This window comes from Saccopteryx bilineata, chromosome 4 (assembly GCF_036850765.1).
Source record: "Saccopteryx bilineata isolate mSacBil1 chromosome 4, mSacBil1_pri_phased_curated, whole genome shotgun sequence".
NCBI classification, from domain to species: domain Eukaryota; kingdom Metazoa; phylum Chordata; class Mammalia; order Chiroptera; family Emballonuridae; genus Saccopteryx; species Saccopteryx bilineata.
Genome location: NC_089493.1, coordinates 279,172,687 through 279,195,039, shown reverse-complemented (window position 1 = coordinate 279,195,039; position 22,353 = coordinate 279,172,687). Strand labels below are relative to the sequence as shown.

Sequence of the window (22,353 nt, the reverse complement as noted above, 5' to 3'; positions counted from 1 at the left end):
TTCCAAAAAAGCTTACTTACGAATAAGGATATGGAGGAGGGCACTTTTATATGTACTGACTCAATTCTACCAGTGAAACACAGCACTGTCAGATGCCACCTGGTGGAGCAGAGGGACCCTACACTGGAATTTCAAGTTTTGTCCTTCTAATAAAATTTCTCTTGAAAAATTTCATTACAACAGTATTTCCTAAAGGGTGCTCCTTAGAAAACTCAGGTCACAAGGTCCCCTTGGCAATTAAGTTTTGGAATTCCTAAAGGTGGTAGAAGGGAGTGAAAATGGTATCTTTAGTTAATAGTTTAGTGTATTTTCAAGATGACACTTAAGTATCATGTGAGTTTCAATTCAATTAATTAGGATCTTAGTGTCAGGAAACAGTGAGAAGCCAGTGGAAAGAAAGAAGAAGAATGGACCAAGCTAGGGCTCTATCTAGTCCAGCTGTGATTCCTACACACTGGTCCACGGAACCTGAAAGGCCTAGCACTGAGGAGAGTGGTGCTGGGGGAAGGAGATCCAAAAGGACTTAACATCCCACTGCTAAAACCGTTTTCATCTAAGCAATTCCAAGGTGAAGTGCCCTTTATTAGTCATTCATTCAACCGTTTACCTTCAGCATTGATCAAGCAGAGTGTTAGAGCTGTAGGAGTAAGAAGGCAAAGCCTTGGCCTCAAGGCACTCAATAAATACTATCAGAACAAGCCAATTCCTATTCTGGTGGGAGAGGATGCAGTCAGTTCTACAGTGAGCACACCACAAAGTACAGAGAAGTAGATATGGAGCGCTACAGGAAAAGGAAGGAGAAACACCTGTGTCCACTGGTTAGTCACGTTACATAATATCTGGCATAGATGCTTTTAAGAAAACAGGCATAGCACTTACTTTAAGTACTTTCAGCCAGGTAGCTTTCTAATTAAGCTACTTGAGACTTTAAGACTATTACTGTATTGCCTGACCTGTGGTGACACAGTGGGTAAAGCCTCAACCTGGAGCACTGAGGTTGCCAGTTTGAAACCTTGAGCTTGCTTGGTCAAGGCACATAAAAGAAGCAACTATGAGTTGATGCTTCCTGCTCCCCCAACATCCTGCCTATCTTTATCTCCTCTCTCTAAATATCAATTTTTTAAAAAATTTTTAAAAAGAAGACTATTATTGTATTCATACCCGATATATTTCACACAAGATATGACCTGGTAAAAGCATTTACCCTATCTCCACTCCCTAATTTTACAAATAGTCAATCTCAAACACAGAAAATAAAATATTTTGTTCAAGTCTACAGGTCCCATCAAGGGCAGACAAAGGGTGAGGACCAGACACTGCCAGTTCTGCCACTGCTTTCGTAGGATGAATGAATAAAGAGTACCAAAATTTATTGCAATTTTTCTTTTAAAAAGGTCACTGAGCCTGGCCTGTGGTGGCTCAGCTGACAGAGCATCCACCTGGAATGCTGAGGTTGCCAGTTCGAAACCCTGGGCTTGTCTGGTCAAGGTGCGTATGACAAACAAGCAATGAACAACTAAATGAAGCAACCATGGGTTGATACTTCTCATTCGCTCCACCCCACTATAAAATCAATAAATAAAACCTTAAAAAAAAGTCACTGAATCAAGCAGAATATAACATTTTACCAGAAAACATTTTTACAGCAAATGAAAGGGGGAGTAGGGTACAAGTAAGCAATCTAAAATATTGACTCTTCTACCAAATTTTCTTTAGGCAAAAGAAGTCTGTCTGCCAAGATCAAATGTGAAAGGGTTAAGAGAGGCATAGGCTTTGTGGTCTTGGAAGAGTGAAGTCCAAAGACTGGTTTCCCTCAGGATCTTGAAACAAACACAGACTGTCAGCCCACAGTTCATCATTCAACACTTTGAAATGCTTAAACATTAGTGAGGGATGTGCAAGGCCTATTATAAAAAATAAAAAGAAAGGGTTGAATAAATGGATAGTCATGCAGTGATCCTAAAAAAGGAAGCTGAATGTTATGAACATGTCAATTACCTCTAAGTCACTTTATACATTTAATACAAGTACAACCAAAATCCAACCAAATGCATGGACAGGTATAAGAAAATATTCCATAAAACACAAGAACTAGAGGAAGCAGAGTTCAAACTTCACTTAAAATCAAGAAAGGATACTGTATTTACTCATACATAAAGAAGTATCTATTCAAACTTCACTTAAAATCAAGAAAGGATACTGTATTTACTCATACATAAAGAAGTATCTAGACACAGAAAGAGGCCCAATTACATGTAAGAAAATATATTTCACAATAAAGCAGGCATCATCAGGATGAGGAAAAAAGGAAGCATAATTTTTTTTTTTTGTATTTTTCTGAAGCTGGAAACGGGGAGAGACAGTCAGACAGACTTCCGCATGCGCCTGCCTGGGATCCACCCAGCACGCCCACCAGCGGCCACGCTCTGCCCACCAGGGGGTGATGCTCTGCCCCTCCGGGGCATCACTCTGTTGTGACCAGAGCCACTCTAGCGCCTGAGGCAGAGGCCACAGAGCCATCCCCAGCGCCCGGGCCATCTTTGCTCCAATGGAGCCTTGGCTGCAGGAGGGGAAGAGAGAGACAGAGAGGAAGGAGAGGGGGGAGGGGGGAGGAGCAAATGGGCGCTTCTCCTGTGTGCTCTGGCTGGAATCGAACCCAGGACTTCTGCATGCCAGGCCGACGCCCTACCACTGAGCCAACCAGCCAAGGCCAAGGAAGCATAATTTTGTATGTTGTGTTAACTGATTAGCCAATAAGAAAGGGAGAAAAATTCAACTGTACTCTATGTTTTAAGCCAAAGTAAATCCAAGTTGCATAAAGTGCTAAATAATTTTTAAATTTTAAAAGAAGTGAACAAATTAGTGATCGTATTTTTAGGAAAATAAATTTTAATCATGAAAAGGAAACACAGATTTAACTACATGAAAACATAGAACTGCTATATTAAACAATGATAAAAGTAAACCAGCTAGGAAAATAGTACAGAGAAATATAACTAAGGGTTATGCCCACCGCACCTAACAGGGCCTATACAAACTGACAAATCAACACCAAGACTGAGATCAACGGGTCAAGGACATGGACAACTGAGATGAAAGGAAATAGTTAAAAACAACAAAAAGAGAAAGCAGTTAATGAAATTTCCCTAATTTTCTTTATTATAATGTGCAAAAACATCATATATTAGCTAAGTAGTCTTAAAGGAATGGCAATGGCAAAGTACTGTGGCACCAGGTTTTACAACTAAACTGTCGCATTGTTGGGGGCAGGAATGAGCAGTGCTCCCCTGTAGCAGACCCCCAGCGCCTAGGCATAATGATTCCTATAGTAAAATATGATATTTGTAGACTGATGGCCAGCTAGCACCAAGAAACAAATACCACACAGTGTCCTGGCTATTTTTATGACAATTTTAAAAAAATCAATGAGGCAGTGGAAAGACGTGCATTTTGTAAACGCTGTGGCTTGCTGAACCAGAACATCTGCTTTCTAGCACAATAGTCTAAACACTTCTTCAGTTAAGTTATCTACAACCAAATGTTAAGGGTGTCAAATGTTTCTCCAGCCCTAATTTGTGTACCCAATCTAAACACAACACTGACCCAGATTTTACACTTCAAACTACACCATTAAAAAAGAAGTGTGTATCTGTTTCTCTTACCGAACATCTCTATTAATAATAAGTAAAATACCATTTGACTTCAGGGTAGGACAAAGGGGGAAAAGAAAACCCCAGGTGCTCAAGGCATGATTTATTTTAGGTAGTCCTTCATAGTACACATATTAGGGAAAAATCATTCCAAATTTGTCTTTTTCTTCTAAAAGTGGTTCATTAAGCTTAAGTGAGAGCTTAGCCACAAAAATGGGATAAAAAATGATAAATCAGAATGAATCTCAGTTCTTGCAAAGTTCATATGCAACAGGATTTTATAAGACCCTACTAGAATCACAAGATAAGGAAAAAAGTCAAGTTAAACCAGACTAGATTTATTCTGAGAAGAAATTTCAAGTCATCATTTGTCAAAAATTAGTGACTTGACCAAAGAGGTTCATACAGAACAGACAAGGCCGCGGGGGGGGGGGGGGGGGGGGGGGCGGCGGGGGGGGGCGGCGGGGGCTACTATCTTGTACTTGGAAAGGTTTTTCCAAAAAGAAGCAGTATCTTGGAAACTTCTGAGGGAAAAAGTAATTTAAGATTAATTAAATTACTTAAGATGAATTATCAGCACATAACATAAGCTAAACAGATTACAAAATATCTTTCCACAATCTTGAAATACCCTCTCCAACTAAGAACTTGGATGCTACCACAACTTTAGTGAATGATCCGAGGATTCCCTTTTAAATGTAATCTTCGGTTGAGATCTTCTCAAAGGGCTTTAGTTTTCTAAGATTTTTTAAAATCTGTTTCTTAAGTTTATTTAAATTGGTATTTTATTTCCACAATTCAAACTAAGTCTTCTTAGTCATCTGAAGCTGTGCTGCTCAAAGTCTTTCAAGTGGACATAAGATGTATTGTGACAGCTTGATTTCCTCTCCCAATGTCCCCTGATCAAAAACATGAATACAGTAGGTTCTCTTTTCATAAAACCTTAAGACAATGTATATATTAAAATGGCCAGTTAATATAATTGTTTCATGTATTAACAGTATTCTATACTAACACCAAAAAATAATAATAAAGCAATCTAATACCCAGTAATAGAAGGATGGTTACATATTTTTGGTTGCTCTACTGGGGGGAAGATGATATGGCCATCAATCTGATCACTCACTTGACAAATAGTGATTGAGGCCCTGCTCTGAACCAAACAGTGGAGAAAGAATGCTAAACTGAAGACACATGGTCCTATCCTCAAAATCTCACAGTCTGGGAAAGACGACAGACATTAAACAAATAATCTCATAACTACATAAACAAACTATGTTAAGTGGTATGAAATAAAAAACCAGGGTACCCAACTGGGATTGGAGACTGTGGAAGTGATATGTGAGGTGACCCTGGGAGATGAATACGGGTTTGACAGGTGAGGAGCTGGGCCCTAGGGGTTGGGGAGGCAGAGGGCACATAACAGACAGAAGGACTACCATGTGCAAAGGCCCGACTGTGAGGAAAAAGGGGCAAGAGTAGATTCACTAGTCTAGTCCAGGGCAGCGGAAGAGGCTTGGACCAGAGTGCTAACAAAGGAGACAGAGACAAGAGAGCAGAAGAAAGTGTATCTCACAGAGAATGGACAGGATGTTATAAGTGATATAAAAAAGAATGTGGAACAACATGAAAAAATGGGCAGGATACAATATTTAATTTAAAAAGTAGGGCCTAAATATATAATTTAGCTAAAATAAAAAAATAAACACAGATTTGAGGATAGTGAAACTGGCATTAGGCTTATAGTGTAATGTAACATACATAACTTTTAAACTTACAAAAATACTTCTCTAAGGAAATTATTTCTAAATTATGGTACATACAACTGACAATATGGCCATTAAAAATTTTGAGTAAAATGTGTAACTACAAACACAAATAAGAGAGTAAGATATAATAAAATTTAAAGTACAAAATATGTAACTGCAGACAATATGATTAAGCTACATTTTAAAAAGCTAAACATCTGCCTGACCAGGCGGTGGCACAGTGGATAGAGCATCGGCCTGGGATGCTGAGGACTCAGGTTTGAAACCCTAAGGTCGCCAGCTTGAGTACAGGCTCATCAGCTTGTGTGTGGAGTCATCAAATTGAGCATGGGATCATAGACATCACGCCATGGTCACTGGCTTGAAGCCTAAGGTTGCTGGCCTGAGCCCAAGGTCACTGGCTTGAGCAAGGGGTCACTGGCTTGGCTGGAGCCACCAGTCAAGGCACATATAAGAAAGCAATCAATGAATAATTAAGGTGCTACAACTATGAGTTGATGCTTCTCATCTCTCTCCCTTCCTGTCTGTCTGTCCATCCCTTTCTCACAAAAAATAAAAATAAAAAACCTAAATATTTGAGACTAAATATTAAAGAGCACAATCTTTTGTTTGCAATAGAAAATAGAACATAAAACAATAATTATTTAATACAAATACAGAGAAAAGGAATCAAGAAAATGAAAATAAAGATAACATGCAAAAGAAGATATCAATATACATACATTTCTGTTAAAGTTCTAATTTCTTAATATGAATGATTTTTACCTTTCTTCAATGAATGTAAAGCTGAGGTGAAGAAGGTCAAATAACCCGGAGGCTGGGGCGAGCCACTGAACTCAAAGTACCCAAGTACTCCAGGCTGTGGGAACAAGAGCAGAATTAGGTGACTGAGGTATCACTAATCACTGTGTAACGTGGATATTTTAAAAGACATGCCATTATAGGCTGACAATTGCAATTTGCTGCATTTCATTTTTTAAAAAAGCCTGACCACATGAAAAATGTTGGGGTTTAACATTGACCTTTCCCTCCATTTAGACAACAACTTTCACAGGGGAAAGTAATTCAAAGCTGAAACCTCCTTCCCTTCCCTTTCCTTAAGTAGGTCTTTCCATTCTCTGTTGACAGTTCTCCTTAAGTCTCTGGTTTGAAACCTCACCGTCAAGTCACTGGCTTCTGTTTAGCAACTCTAAGCAAGCTGTCAATTTCCCTGTAATCTTTCTTAGATTTCTCCCTCTGTTGCTTCCTCTCACTCCAAACACACCTTCACATGCACTGGAAATCAGGTTCTATCTGATTGCCTCCACTTCTATTCCAGGTCATTCTCCAAGGGGCTCTGTCTCCCACAACTAGAACACAGCATGCCACAATGGCAACCTTCCTCTTATCAATTAGGCTGCAAAGAGCCCTCCCCATATCTTCTTGCTCCTGTACCCACTCAAACTTATTTCCACCTGTTCATTCCATTTCTCTAAAGCTTAGGACATAATGGCCCTCTATTCTACCAAACCAATAAAGTATCCCCTTCCAGATACATTCTGCCTTCCTGTTCAGGGTAATTTTTTCCATCTTTGAGGACCCTGTGGCACTCATTTAGTCCAGTTTTGTTCTGTAATGACTGCATCTGTCTTAAAAGCCAAACAGATCCCTGAGGAAAGAGTGCTAGGCTTGGAGTTAGAAGAGGTAAGCTCAAGTCCAATAGCTGAATGGTCTTGGGTGAATTCTTCAAAGAGAAGCCTCAGTTTCCTTATCCGGCAAATGGGACAATTCATCATGGGGTTACTAAGAATGAGCTTGATGAACTAACTATAAAGCACTAGGCAAATGTAAAGAATCCCCTTTAGTCCTAAAGCATGTAATATCATGCTCTTAATAAATAATGTGGAGCTGATTTGATCAATGGGGCAAAATTAGACCCTAAAGGTAAAGTAGAAATTTAATCTGTTGGTAAAGTTTAAAAATCAATAAGTTGTATAAAACAGGAAATTTATGATCTGTAATGAAACATACCATCTTTCAAATCCAGATTACTTGCTTGTTTTCATAAGATTCAAGTTTAAATAAATCACTTGGTTTTTATTCTGGTAGAAACTAAGAATGTTGAATGCTAGTATCTACAAAAATTCAGCAAATAACCAATTTCTCAAACAACTAAAACATCAAAAAGCAAAGTATTAAAAATAGGATTTTATTTTACTAAATTCCTTCAAAATCTTCTTAACAAGCCAATTCAGAATTAACTTAAAATAGAATTGCATAGTGTTTGGACTGTTGACGTTTCAAACCATGCTACAATGATGTAAAAAGATTTACTACCAAGAACAAAGGAAAAATCTTCAGATATTCTTAGTCCCTTAATTAATGCTGAATGTAAGATTACAAAACCAGAAACTACTGACAAGAAAAGAGACTTAAAGTTTCTTAATATTCTGATCAATCTCCTAAACCAAAACCAAATGACATAAATTCAACTAAATATTAATAACTGTTTCATTGCTAAAAACTAAATGAGATAAATTTCAGCTCTCTTCTCACATCATATCATCTCTGGTGGCTTCAAAGAACTAGATATATGGCCCTAAACACATTTATATCTAAATGGATATATGCAACTATAAATATGTTTATGTATACACATGCACACACACATAGACATGGAAGTAAAAAAAATTTGAATCCTGAGTCTTCAAGGGAAACCCCAAGTTAAACCTTTAAAAATGAACAAAGGCTGGCTGGACGGTTTGTAGGGGTCCTTTGTGGACATTTCTGCAGTGTAGGGTGTATTCTTGTGGATGGCATCACTGCTACAATTTTCCAAGGGGTGACACAGCTTGGACGAAGGAGCACCTATCTTCAGAACTGGCACTGATCTTTTCAGGTAGTGTGACCAAAGAAATTCTATAAATAATACAAAGCAAATAATCTCCCTCTCATTTTTTTTTTTTTTTTTTTTTCTGAAGCTGGAAACAGGGAGAGACAGTCAGACAGACTCCCGCATGCGCCCGACCGGGATCCACCCGGCACGCCCACCAGGGGGCGACGCTCTGCCCACCAGGGGGCGATGCTCTGCCCATCCTGGGCGTCGCCATATTGCGACCCTCCTGGGTGTCACCATGTTGCGACCAGAGCCACTCTAGCGCCTGGGGCAGAGGCCACAGAGCCATCCCCAGCGCCCGGGCCATCTCTGCTCCAATGGAGCCTTGGCTGCGGGAGGGGAAGAGAGAGACAGAGAGGAAGGCGCGGCGGAGGGGTGGAGAAGCAAATGGGCGCTTCTCCTATGTGCCCTGGCCGGGAATCGAACCCGGGTCCTCCGCACGCTAGGCCGACGCTCTACCGCTGAGCCAACCAGCCAGGGCTCTCTCTCATTTTTTAAGAAGGGGGGACAGACTGGAAGAAACAGAGATGAGAAGCATCAATTCATAGTTGCGGCACCTTCGTTGTTTATTGATTGCTTTCTCATATATGCCTTGATGAGGGGTGGGGAGGGGCGCCAGCTGAGCCAGTGACCCCTTGCTCAAGCCAGTGACCTTTGAGCTCAAGCCAACGACCATGAGGTCATGTCTATGATCCCACGCTCAAGCAGGTAACCCCATGCTCAAGCTGGTGAGCCCACACTCAAGCCAGATGAGCCCGCGCTCAAGTGGCGACCTTGGGGTTTTGAACCTGGATCATCAGGGTCCGTGGCCAATGCTCTATCCTGAGCCACCACCTGGTCAGGCTCAAATATTCATAAACAAAATTATTTTCACTTTTTAACAACTACATGAAACAATTTAACACTTTATACCAGCTATTTTAAAACAACAAAAACAGGCAAAATATATTTTAAGTTGTTTTTTGTGGGTTTTTTTTGGAGAGAGAGAGAAAGAGAGGCAGGGACAGATAGGAAGGGAGAGAGATGAGGAAGCAGCAACTCGTTGTTGTGGCACCTTAACTGTTCACTGATTGCTTTTTCATATGTGCCTTTACTGGGGGGAGAGGGGGTTCAGCCAAACCTGTGACTCCTTGCTCAAGCCAGTGACCTTGGGCTACAAGCCAGTGACCTTGGGCTTCAAGCCAGTGACCTTTGGGCCCAAGCCAGTGACCACAGGGTCATGTTTATGACCCCATGCTCAAGGGGGCAACCCTTTGCTCAAGCTGGTGAGCCTGCACTCAAACCAGCAACCTCAGGGTTTTAAACATGGGTCCTCAGCATCCTAGGTCAACACTCTATCCAGTGGTCAGGCTAAGTGTTATTTTTCAAATATTCACAATACTATGACAATCTATTAAATTTTAAAACCTGACCTGTTTGAAATGTAACTTAGAATTTGTATTTCGAGCCTGACCACGTGGTGGTGCAGTGGATAGAGCATCGGACTGGGATGAGGAGGGCCCAGGTTCAGGACCCCGAGATCCCAGCTTGAGCACAGGCTCATCTGGTTTGAGCAAAGCTCACCAGCTTGGACCCAAAGTTGCTGGCTCGAGGAAGGGGTTACTTGGTCTGCTGCAGCCCCACGGTCAAGGCACATAGAGAAAGCAATCAATGAACAACTAAGGTGTCGCAACAAAAAACTAATGATTGATGCTTCTCATCTCTCTCTCTGTTTCTGTCTGTCTGTCCCTATCTATCCCTCTCTCTCTCTCTGTCTTTGTTTAAAAAAAATCTGTAAATTAATGAATGGAGATAAAAATATAAAACAATACTCCTTTATCAAGTTTACAATTTAGCAAAGAAAATAATGAATGCCAGATTTTAATTTGACCCACTTTGTGTTTTTAATTATATTCCATGATATACTACAGTATATTCAGTACCTGCTATAATGAGGTTAAAAATAGGCTATTTAGAGGAGTCCAGCAAATCCTTATTGGCATTGAATATTTATTTTCAAAGTGAATGCTATTTGCAGTGTGGCATAAATTTCAGCAGATGATACACACACCCTCTAGTGGTAGTGAGATTAGTTACCACACTGTGTTTTCTCTCAATGGCAACTGAAATATTTCTGCACTAATGTCAACTCATACTTAGAAACCTTAAAACTATTTAGTTCACAATGCTATAAAATTATAAATTGACAGAAATAGTTATCTATTTATTTTCTCAGCATTGAGTAGTCTTTTACTAACAAACAAGAGTATAACAGCAAATGCCAGACATTCTACTAGGTTTTTCTCCAAAATGCTCAGGTTTTATGTAACCTGGCAGTTTATCCAACACCATGCATCTCCCTCCAAAAGATTCCCAAGCCTTTTCCCATCCCACTTAAATGTAACACAATTTGGTTTACCATAACTGGTAACAATAAATGAATGGATTTATGCTAAATCACTTCTCTTAAATAGATAAATTGTAGAAATTCATGAAAAGATTTCGAAAATATTTTGGCTGCACCCTGGCCAGGTAACTCAGTTGGTTAGAGTATCATCCCAACATGCTGAGGTTGCAGGTTCAATCCTTGGTCAGGGCACATACAAGAATCAACCAACAGCAGCATGAATAAGTGGAACAAATCAATGTCTCTTTATCCCTCCCCTTCCCTGTCCCCTGCTCTCTCCCTCCCTCCCTCTGAAGATCAATCAATACAATTTTTTTTTTGTATTTTTTGTATTTTTCCGAAGTTAGAAGCAGGGAAGCAGTCAAGACAGACTCTTGCATGCATCTGACCAGGATCCACCGGGCATGTCCACCAGGGGGCGATGCTCTGCCCATCTAGGGCGTTGCTCCTCTGCTGCCAGAGCCATTCTAGTGCTTGAGGTGGAAGCCACGAAGCTAAGCTCAGCACCCGGGTCAACTTTGCGCCAATGGAGCCTTGGCTGAAAGAGAGGAAGAGAGAGATAGAGAGAAAGGAGAGGGGGAAGGGTGGAGAAGCAGATGGGCACTTCTCCTGTGTGCCCTGACTGGGAATCAAATCCGGGACCTCCACACGCCAGGCCAATGCCCTACCGCTGAGCCAACCGGCCAGGGCCAATACAATTTTTTTTTAAGAAGAAAATATTTTGGCTGCATATGTAAGATAAGAGTTCTAAATAATACTGTTGGTATTTACTGGGTAGATTATTGGTATTATTATAATACCAATAATACTGTTGGTATTGTACTGGGTACAAATCAGATGATTCCAATTAAAAAAAAAAGAATTACTGATGGAGAAGCTACTGATACCTAAGTCAAATGATGACTAAAAAAACACCAAAATTAGAAGAGACATAAACTAGTGACTTTGAAAGTGCCATTTCCATTTCTCACTCTATTTCGTTTCCAATCAACTTAATGTACACCAAAATAAAAATGACACTGGGATATATCTGCCTATGTTGTCCACAAGCAATAAACGATATTTTCCTGTCTGTATCTTAAACAGGCAGGACAAACCTTGAAGAAGGGATTCCATAATTGGGGCAAATGAAGAAAGTAAAATTTCTTAACATGGTTTACAACAAGATGACTTACAGCTCTCGATCTCCCTCTGTAGTACGCAATGGCAAATTCACTTCGGTTTTTAGCTATATTCATTATTTATATGGTAGCTATGATTTCAGTGCATATTTAGGGAGAGAATTGTAGACCTTACCCTGCCTCAATATTGTGATTATCATACTTAAGAACACTCCCAGTTCACAGAATAAATACTAATGACCCAATTAATAACAGCAAATGGTAAAAACTCTGCTGCTTTAGTTGAATCAAAAGCCACTGCCTCGGCCCTGGCCGGTTGGCTCAGCGGTAGAGCGTCGGCCTGGTGCGCGGGGGACCCAGGTTCGATTCCCAGCCAGGGCACATAGGAGAAGCGCCCATTTGCTTCTCCACACCCCCCCCCTTCCTCTCTGTCTCTCTCTTCCCCTCCCGCAGCCAAGGCTCCATTGGAGCAAAGATGGCCCAGGCGCTGGGGATGGCTCCTTGGCCTCTGCCCCAGGCGCTAGAGCAGCAAAGCGATGCCCCAGAGGGGCAGAGCATCGCCCCTGGTGGGCATGCCGGGTGGATCCCGGTCGGGCGCATGCAGGAGTCTGTCTGACTGTCTCTCCCCGTTTCCAGCTTCGGAAAAATACAAAAAAAAAAAAAAAAAAAAAAAAAGCCACTGCCTCATCCTTTATCACTATTTATTTGTAGGACCATTGCTAAAAATGAAAAAAAAAAGGGGTTGAGTCAAATTAAGAAGCCAACACCTTCAAAATTTTTCTATCATTGAAGAGTAAAAAGTGACATAAAATATTCAGTTTTACCCTCTAGTTACATAGTGAAGTTTCAACTCAGAGACCTTACGTAAGCATTTCTTCGTATTAAAGGAAAAACTTGGAGAGCCAGACTTGAGCTACAGTCCAGTATCCACTTAGGGTAAACCATACCCTCTCTGTACCTTATTTTCTTAATCTGTTCAAAGGATCTACAATTGCCATTTATCTCACACCATTACTGGGAGCTCAGAAATAAACACACTTTAAAACTGGATGGCATTTACCAATGCATTGTTTACTCATTATCTGTTTGCTTATAAAGACTAACCTTTTGAGTTGTACGAACATTCATGTACGTCCTCGTGCCTCCTGACCATCCAGAGTAAAAAAAATTTATTTTAAAAATGTGTAAGGCAACATTAAAAAAAGGCAAATGTAAGCCCTGGCCGGTTGGCTCAGTGGTAGAGCGTCGGCCTGGCGTGCAGAAGTCCCGGGTTCAATTCCCGGCCAGGGTACACAGGAGAAGCGCCCATCTGCTTCTCCACCCCTCCTCCTCTCCTTCCTCTCTGTCTCTCCCCCTCCTGCAGCCGAGGCTCCACTGGAGCAAAGATGGTCCGGGCGCTGGGGATGGCTCCTCGGCCTCTGTCCCAGGCACTAGAATGGCTCTGGTGGCAACAGAGCGACGCCCCAGAGGGGCAGAGCATCGCCCCCTGGTGGGCAGAGCGTCGCTCCCTGGTGGGCGTGCTGGGTGGATCCTGGTCGGGCGCATGCGGGAGTCTGACTGCCTCCCCGTTTCCGGCTTCAGAAAAATACAGGAAAAAAAAAAAAAAAAAAAAAGGCAAATGTATGTTCTTATTTCTATAAATTGGTAATCAAGCAAACATGATTTTAAGTTAATAAAACTGGAACTGGAACTAATTTCATTTTTTGAAAAAAAATCCCAAGAGTCAGCGAACATGAAAAAACTCACTACTCAAAGGGCTTAAGTAGTTTGGAATTTATAGAGTCAAGTATTTATAATATTCACCCTTTAATGTCTTTTAGCAACGTTCTGTAAATTAAAGACAAACTGTTTTCCTAAAAATTATATCTGAGCCTAGAGCAGGGGTCTCAAACTCACGGCCCTTTTGTGCGGCCCGCAGACTGTTTTCAACTGCAGTGAGAAAAGTGTTGCGTAACAGTTGCCTTTTGTAGACCTAGTGCGGCCCGCCAAATGGCTGTGATCTTGCTCTGCGGTCCACATGCTGAGTTGAGTTTGAGACCCCTGGCCTAGAGTCATATTTTATAAACATAAAACTCTGATTAATGAACAAACTGATCTAGGCCAATCTGAGATATCTAAATCAAATAAAATATTTTCCATTGCTTATAAGCTTATACTCTTCTAGGTAATTCAATATCAAATCATTTGAATAGACTTTTGAAAGGATTCATCTGTGAGACTTACATAAATTCAAACCAAAACACAATTCTTATCATAAGCATATATGAAGAGTTCAGTATACAGATAACAAAAGTTTTTATCAATACAGAAGGTTGTTAATTTTAGGAGAGCAACACTTCCCAAGTAATAAACAAAAACTACAATTTCTGATGGTCTAAACTGTTCACAAATATCTGTATTAGAGACAAATCAACTTATAATTAATCGACATGGTTTATTTTAATGAGGGGAAATCAAGATATCACAAACACATCTAGAGACATCAGGAAATAACAATGCCATTCTAACAAACCTCAGAAGTGCCACAAAAATGTTAAATAACTATTTTGACCTAATTTTGATATACCTAAATTTAATAACTTGATAATGAAATTCATATTTATAAAGAACATAAATTAGAAAAGATTCTTGATCAAAACAAGTATCTTTTCTCAGTAAGATTTCTTTAAATCTACAATGTCCTAAACATTCTTAGGATGCATGCTTTTTTAGGGGACATTGTGGATGAACGATTTGAAAAAAAAGCTGAATACTAGGGACAGCTCTATTGATGACAATATAACTCACTAGTCCACCACAGCTACCACTCCAGAATTTTCTAGTGAAAGCACTGTTTAATTTTCATCTTCTCTCTACTGCCACTGTTAAAAGCAATTAAAGTTGTAACAATTAGATTGTGGTATTGTACACTACATTAAAAAAAAAGAAAAAGATGTGCTTGTGCTAATTAACACACATGAGACTTCATTTTAAGACCTTATTTGGGGAAACAATAATTTACAGCAGTGGTTCTCAACTTAAGCGATTTTGCCCCCTCAAGGGACATTTGGTAATGCCTGAATATTTTCGGTTGTCATAATTAAGGGGGGGGGGGGCAGTGCTACTGCTATCTAGTAGGTGAAGGTGAAGGATGCTGCTAAACATCCTGCAAAGCACAGGACAGCCCTCTGCCTGAAAGAAATTATCTGACTCCAAATGTTAATAATGCTGAAGTTGAGAAATCGTAATTCAGAGGAATTCCCAGAAGTATAATGTGCCCTAAAGGGGACTTTCTTTAACCTTCCTATTTATCCAACTGTCAAACCATGACAGTGGTTTCATTTCTAGATCTGGAATGCTGTCTTTTAGTTGTCTTATACAGTGTATGTATGCATTTGCTATCACTTCTTTCAAGGCCATATTGGGTATATTTCATGAGATAAATGGTTTCACAAGTGTCATCCTAGGTTTGACTCTCGAGTTCTGTCACAATTAATCAAATATTGTCTCATCAATCAGATTATTTCATCTCAGTGCGAAGAAGCCCAGAAAAGATGAAACTCCTGATATGAGTCATCCATAATTTTGGGAGAAAGCTCCTTATTTAAAGGCCAACAGAAGCTATCCTGGGGTCCAACCTTGGCAGCACTCCTTTGGTTCTGTTCAAAGGCAGAACACTGCTAATCACTGCTGCACGTCATTCTAATTAGTGGGTTGGACTGTCAGAACAACCTTGAGTAATGTCACTGGCGTATCAGTGAGTCTGATGTGAACTCACTGTTAAATGGGGAGCACATCTCTAAAAGCACTGCTGAAAAGGTCCAAAGAATGCAGACGCTAAATAAAGGTAAGAACTCATCTCATCCTTGCTGCTCAAAGACATGCATTTGTCTCTCTCCTGCAGATACAACTAGAGGTAACACTTCAAATATCTTGGCAGCAAGAAATAATAATAATAAAAAAAAGATCAGAAAGATCTCCAATATAGATAGATATTCAAAGGCATTATCACAAAAAATACTTTCACAACAAAAAACTGATGAACCCTCCTCTGTCTGCCTCTTTCTGACCTCTCTAACCCAAGGACGAAACAGGAGGGATTATCTGAGCCAACACCCTTATTTAGAGATGAAAAATCTGTGTTAAACTCAAAAGCAGAGACTTGCTAATGTCAGGACTAAAACCCAGGCTTCTAAAATCCTAACTGAATCCTTTTCCGTATCATGTGACCTCTGCTAGGAACTAGCTCAGAACTCTCTGGACACAATTTCTGATGGAGCTGGAAATGATAATAAAGACACCTCTCAGTGCTCTTACCAGGGTCAGTGATCTCAATTTCTTCCACACTTTTTAGTGGGAGGGTAAATACATGTTGTACGATACCTGTTGATAACCACAGCTTCTCCCGATTTCTTTTACTTTTTAGAAGAAATTTAAAACTTAAAAAAAAAATAACTACAGAGGGTAACAATCAAAACTGGGTGCAGTATTTTACAAAAGTCTCAGCAGAGTACAATTGAAGAAAGACCGCTTGGCCCTTCCAGGTCACTTTTTATCCTCTTTAACTATAAAACAAATAAAAGGTTTTGAAAATGTAAGTAGGCAATTCCAGCAGGCATTATGCACATTTTAAGTTGTCTCAATAGTGATAAATATTCAAGATTTTTTTCCACTATTTTTCACTTATTGGGACTACATGCTAGGCATTTTCACGTCTTGTCTCATTTAATCCCTCTATTACAGATGAGGGAATGGAGGCTTGAAGAGGTTAAGTAACTGGTCCAAGGACACACAGCTAATAAGTAATAGAGTCGAGTTTGGACTCAGGCCTGTCCAAACCTGATTCTTCACCTTTTGGCTATAACTACCTCCAGCGCCTCTGCCTGCAAACCTACATGAAAACCCGCTTACCACACAATTCCTGCAACTAAGACTTACAAGAATCCCAAGATACCCTGTGACCTGTCCCAAATCAAAGACCTAGTTAGTGCTGCCAAAGAGACTAGGCTCAAGTGCCCCGCTTCCCAGTGTAGATCCTGTCCACCAGCATGCTCAGGCAAAACCAGAGATAAGCCCACAAGGGGCACAGAAATCCAGCCTTTATCCACATTAAGAGTAAAGAAGCATTCACTCTAATGCACATCTAAGAATTACAAGCAGAAGAACTAGAGAGCAATACTGCTGCTTGGGAAATCTGCTCATAGTTAACACATACATAGTATGTCTAACATGAATGAAAAAGCTGTAAAGGATGTTCTAGTAGTAAAAGAAATTCATAGGCAATCTATATAAAGTCTACACAGTATAAAAATTTAACCCATCACTATTACTAAATTCTAAATTAGTAAGGTCTGGATGCATATGGTTAATATCTCTATCTGGTACTTGTGGTCTTGATTTTGTTGTACCTAAGTATCATTTTGCTTGTTGCTAGTTCCTTGATGGTCTAGGGCCCTGGTCAGCAAACTGCAGCTCACAAGCCGCACGCGGCTCTTTGGCCCCTTGAGTGTGGCTCTTCCACAAAATACCACGTGCGGGAGCTACCTCGATAAGGAATGTACCTATATAGTTTAAGTTTAAAAAATCTGGCTCTCAAAAGAAATTTCAATCATTGTACTGTTGATATTTGGCCCTGTTGACTAATGAGTTTGCCGACCACTGGTCTAGTGGATTCAGCACCTTCACTTGCTGTATCCAAGTATGATTTTAGTTTCTCCAATAAATTTTTATATTTTATTGAGATTATTTTAACCTTTACATTGGCCTCTCAATTATAAGCTGTACTGCACACACATTGAACACCCTATAAAAATAATTTATCAGGGGTTGAAGCTGGCAATGGGAAAGCAGTAGAGAAGCCATATTAGGAAACGTACTGTTAAGACCATAAAATAGTGATGCACTTAAAAAAACATAAAGTAATATAAATATTTCCAGTTTTGTTTTGTTTTTAAAGGCTAAACTATAACTTACAAGAAAATCAGATAGCTCATCAGTAAGATTCCATAAAGCATTTAATAAAATTTTTAAAAATTTGCCGTTGCATCACTTCTCAGCCTTTTGGCTGAGATCAAGTGAAATTTGCAGCTGCATATAAATTGTAAGTTAATTCCTACATACTCTAAGTTAATTGTGAAACAAACAAAGTCTGCTAAGAATTCCCAAATAAAAAGTAAACAAGGTTCTGCAAGCATTCTATTTTCTTAAAATTCATTTAATCAAACCATTCCTATAATCAAGTATTTCAAAAAGCATATAATTGGGGCTTATCTATAATGTGATTTAATTGCTGCTATAAGGAGGTATACACAACTTTTCTAATACAAACATTCCAATACAACCCGGTGAAGCCTTGGGAATGGAAGGAGATATGAAAGACAGGTACCTCGTAGTTTGAGAGAAAATCTAGCAATTCTGATTGAGATGGGATGTACAGAAGTGGTTTCATCACCCGGCGTACAAACTTCTCAATGTAAACAGCACTCATGGGGCCTTTGTATTCGATTGGTCCAAAACTAGTACCAAAAAAATAAAAATATAAAAAATAACACACCATGCATTAAACCTGTAATGTATAACTGAAATAATCAACAACACAAAATGAAAATGTCCTGCTTTAGGATGTCTTATTTGTCTCCGGCGGTGACCAGAGGGCCAATTAAGAAGCAAGTTTATGTGAAGAAAGGTGCAAACAGCGGTTATACGCAATCTCTGAAAAATTATTTTTTTATTTTTTTTTTGTATTTTTCTGAAGCTAGAAACAGGGAGAGACAGACAGACTCCCGCATGCACCTGACCGGGATCCACCCGGCACGCCCACCAGGGGGCGACGCTCTGCCCACCAGGGGGCGATGCTCTGCCTCTCCGGGGCGTTGCTCTGTTGCAACCAGAGCCACTCTAGCGCCTGAGGCAGAGGCCAAGGAGCCATCCCCAGCGCCCGGGCCATCTTTGCTCCAATGGAGCCTCGGCTGCGGGAGGGGAAGAGAGAGACAGAGAGGAAGGAGGGGGTAGGGGTGGAGAAGTAGATGGGCGCTTCTCCTGTGTGCCCTGGCCGGGAATCGAACCCGGGACTTCTGCACGCCAGGCCGATGCTCTACCACTGAGCCAACCGGCCAGGGCCTGAAAAATGATTTTTTTTTCTTAAAAAAGTTTCCCTTAAAAAACAAAACAGAAAGGCAACCTTGGAAACCAACCATATGCTAAAGAATTCTAAGATCTGACACAATTCAGTGTTGAGAAGCAGACTTTCCTTTGAGCAGTTGGCCCTAGACCTACTAAAAAGTAGTTACCAAATACTCTTATAGCCACTTACACAAAAGATCACTAAATGAACCTTAAACCTACTTAATGCTTTACTGTAACAACAGAAAATTATATGAAGGTACAAGTCAACAATTTGTATAAATGATTTTTCTTATTTTCCATACCAGGTGTACTAAGGGATGCACAGAAATTGTATTATTACATTTAGTTATCTTCTAAGTAAGCTAATCAGAATCCTCACATGGCTTTCTTTGATCTTGTACAATACTGACAGGCATTACTCAAATATAATTTGGACAGGACAGGGAATATGGCAAAATTCAGCAACTCCATAACCTTTCTTCTCACTAAACTGAAATTGACATTAAGCTACACTGTTAATAGTAAGAATAGACAGAGCACAATAAAGAATTATATAAATGCTGTGGTCATAATACTATAATATACAGTTACAGATTTTTTTTTTTTTTTTACTGAGAAAAAGATAAACAGGGACAGACAGACAGGAAGAGACAGAGATGAGAAGCATCAACTCGTAGTTGCAGTACTTTAGTTGTTTATTGATTGCTTTCTTATATGTGCCTTGATGGGGGTGGGGGGGAGTCCAGCTGGCCAGAATGACCCCTTGCTTAAGCCAGTGACCCTGGGCTTCAAGCTGCCCCAAGGTGTCATGTCTATGATCCCACGCTCAAGCCAGCGACCCTGTGCTCGTGCTCAAGCTGATGAGCCCGTGCTCAAGCCAGTGGAGCCCTTGCTCAAGTCAGACCTCAGGCTTTTGAACCTGGGTCCTCAACATTGCAGGCTGATGCTTTATCCACTGCACTACCCCCTGATCAGGCCAGTTACAGAAATTAACACACACATATAATGTGATAATATAAACAAAATTCTTTGGTGTGCACTACAAAATATGATGCAAAGGAATATTAGCACAAAAAAGTAAAAACAGCATTCTACATGCACAATTGGGAGACAGTTAACAATTCTGTAATTCAAGACTTACTACAACAGCCTGACCAGGCGGTAGCGCAGTGGATAGAGCGTTGGACTGGGATGCAGAGGACCCAGGTTTGAGACCCCAAGGTCACCAGCTTGAGCGCGGGCTCATCTAGTTTGAGCAAAAGCTCACCAGCTTGGACCCAAGGTCGCTGGCTGGAGCAAGGGGTTACTCGGTCTGCTGAAGGCCCGCGGTCAAGCCACATATGAGAAAGCAATCAATGAACAACTAAGGTCTTGCAATGAAAAACTAATGATAGATGCTTCTCATCTCTCTCCGTTCCTGTCTGTCTGTCCCTGTCTATCCCTCTCTCTGACTCTCTCTCTGTCCTTGTAAAAACAAAACAAAACAAAAAAAACTTACAACAACAAATTTGTTAACTAATTTTAACTGGTTTAAAAATGAACCCCATTCACCACCAACAATTTTTAAAGGAAGAAATATTAAAAATCATTTGATAATTCCTTTTAGACAGCAAAAAAGGAACCAACCAATTTGGAAACCTCATTTACTCAAGCAAATAGGCTCTGCTGAGTTTTTTTTATGATGTTACAAGGGTTCCAGTGACTTGTAATGAGAAGATCCCAGAATACAGAATGGGAAACATCTTTTAGCAACACACTACAGCTATCACTGTAGGACAAGCTGACCTAGGACTAGTGAACTTTATACATGCTGTTTTGAGAACTACTCCCCGCTTCATAGCCTTTTATAAACACAAAAGATCACTAAATGAACCTTAAATCTACTTAAAGCTTTATTACAACAAAGCTTTACTTTGTAACTGGTATTAATATAAGCCAAAAGAGTGGAATCTACTTTCACACAAAAAAGCTCATTAATTTCTTTATGCAGCTACACTTAGGTAAGTCATTACACAACCAAAAGGAACGACACACACAACAGTATAGCGCTATGCCCAGTGATGAGACTCAAGGGTCACATCTGCAAGCACATTAACCAAAACAATCTCAAGACTACCAAATATTCACAAGAAAGTTTAGTTGAAGAAACAAATTCATTCACATGTGTATGTGTAAAACAAGAGGGCTTGAAGACACTTAAATAGAATATGAAAAGACTTCCTTTTGGATAATTCTGTGCTTTAGCGCCTCCTTCTATTTTTGAAACACTGGGAATGGCACATGTTGAAATGACTATTAATAAGCCTGAACTGACTTAAGTAAAATTTCAACAGGTAAAGAGGAGGGCAAGCACTTCAAAGTGAGTACCAACCTCAACTTCCTCATCTGTAAAATGAGAGGGGTAGACTAGATCTCTAAAGTTCCTTTCACGTTTTTTCAATCTTTCTATAAAACTAAGAAAACAGTGTAAGACAATATTGTACACCCACATATCCCAAAATGATAGTTTGTACTTGTTTCAAGGGAACTCTTCTGATTTTAATATCACATCAAGTTAAGTCCACCTCTGGGCAACTGGCTTAGTTATATACACTTGCAAATCCTATACTGCCTACTAGATATCTGTGTCCTGTTTCCTATTTCCAAATATTTCCCATTTCCAAGAAAAGAACTGCAGGGTCCTTCATAAGGAATGCTCATCATCCTGTTAACAGAGCACAGAATTCTAGAACCTTCAAGTATGGTACTTTACACTTACCTTTAAAAAAAAAGTAACCATGAGAAGTTACTCTGAGAAAAGTATTTATATATCTAGAGGAAAATTTGAGGGTGGAGACAGGGTAGGAAAGTATATTCTTGCCCAAAGAAATAAAACTATGTCCATACATTTTTTGTTAAAAAACATCAATGTGTGATAGAATGTGACAGATAATTGGCAAATGATAATCTGCTGATGTTTACTATAAATTCTCATTGATTAAGGCCCAAGAAGTTTAGAGGGGAAAAAATACAATCTAAAAAGTAAAGCTCTTACTAATTACATCTTCCTCACCCATTCTACCTTCATTAACAAACTTCAAGCCAACTACATTGAACAAAGTCCAGAATCCCATCTCATGTCTCCAAAATCCTTCAAGTCAGATTTTGGCCATTATTTTAACACCCATAGCAAGGTCTGGGCAGTACTTCAAAATCAAACACCAATATTTCTGCAGCAAGATGAATAAGCTGTCATGTTAAGTAGGATAAAGACTAAAGGCAGCCTCTTGTTCTCTAGGCCAGATGAATGCATTTGGGGACAATATTTATAAAAAGTCTTTCAGATTTTTAGAGCTCTGTGGATTTCAGAATTATGGATACAGGATTATAGATTTATAGTCATTTTCTTCCCAACTGAAAAGACAAGAAGATACCCTCTTGATTATGCTATCCTGCCAGGTAACAGGAT

At 39.9% G+C, this 22,353-nt stretch overlaps 1 protein-coding gene across 3 annotated transcripts in view; it reads right to left on the bottom strand.

Annotated features, from left to right (window-relative positions):
- Nucleotides 1–22,353, bottom strand: part of TXNDC11 (thioredoxin domain containing 11) — a 72,205-nt gene that overhangs the window by 35,985 nt on the left and 13,867 nt on the right. Inside the window, exons 4-5 of one of the 3 annotated variants that reach the window (XM_066274841.1) lie at nt 18,166–18,295; nt 6,185–6,278 (exon numbers count right to left, since the gene is read on the bottom strand). In XM_066274841.1, the coding sequence (XP_066130938.1) occupies nt 6,185–6,278; nt 18,166–18,295 (224 nt within the window). Of the gene's footprint in view, nt 1–6,184; nt 6,279–18,165; nt 18,296–22,353 lie in introns of those variants that run through there. The other 2 variants (XM_066274843.1, XM_066274844.1) reach the window with 2 other exon arrangements.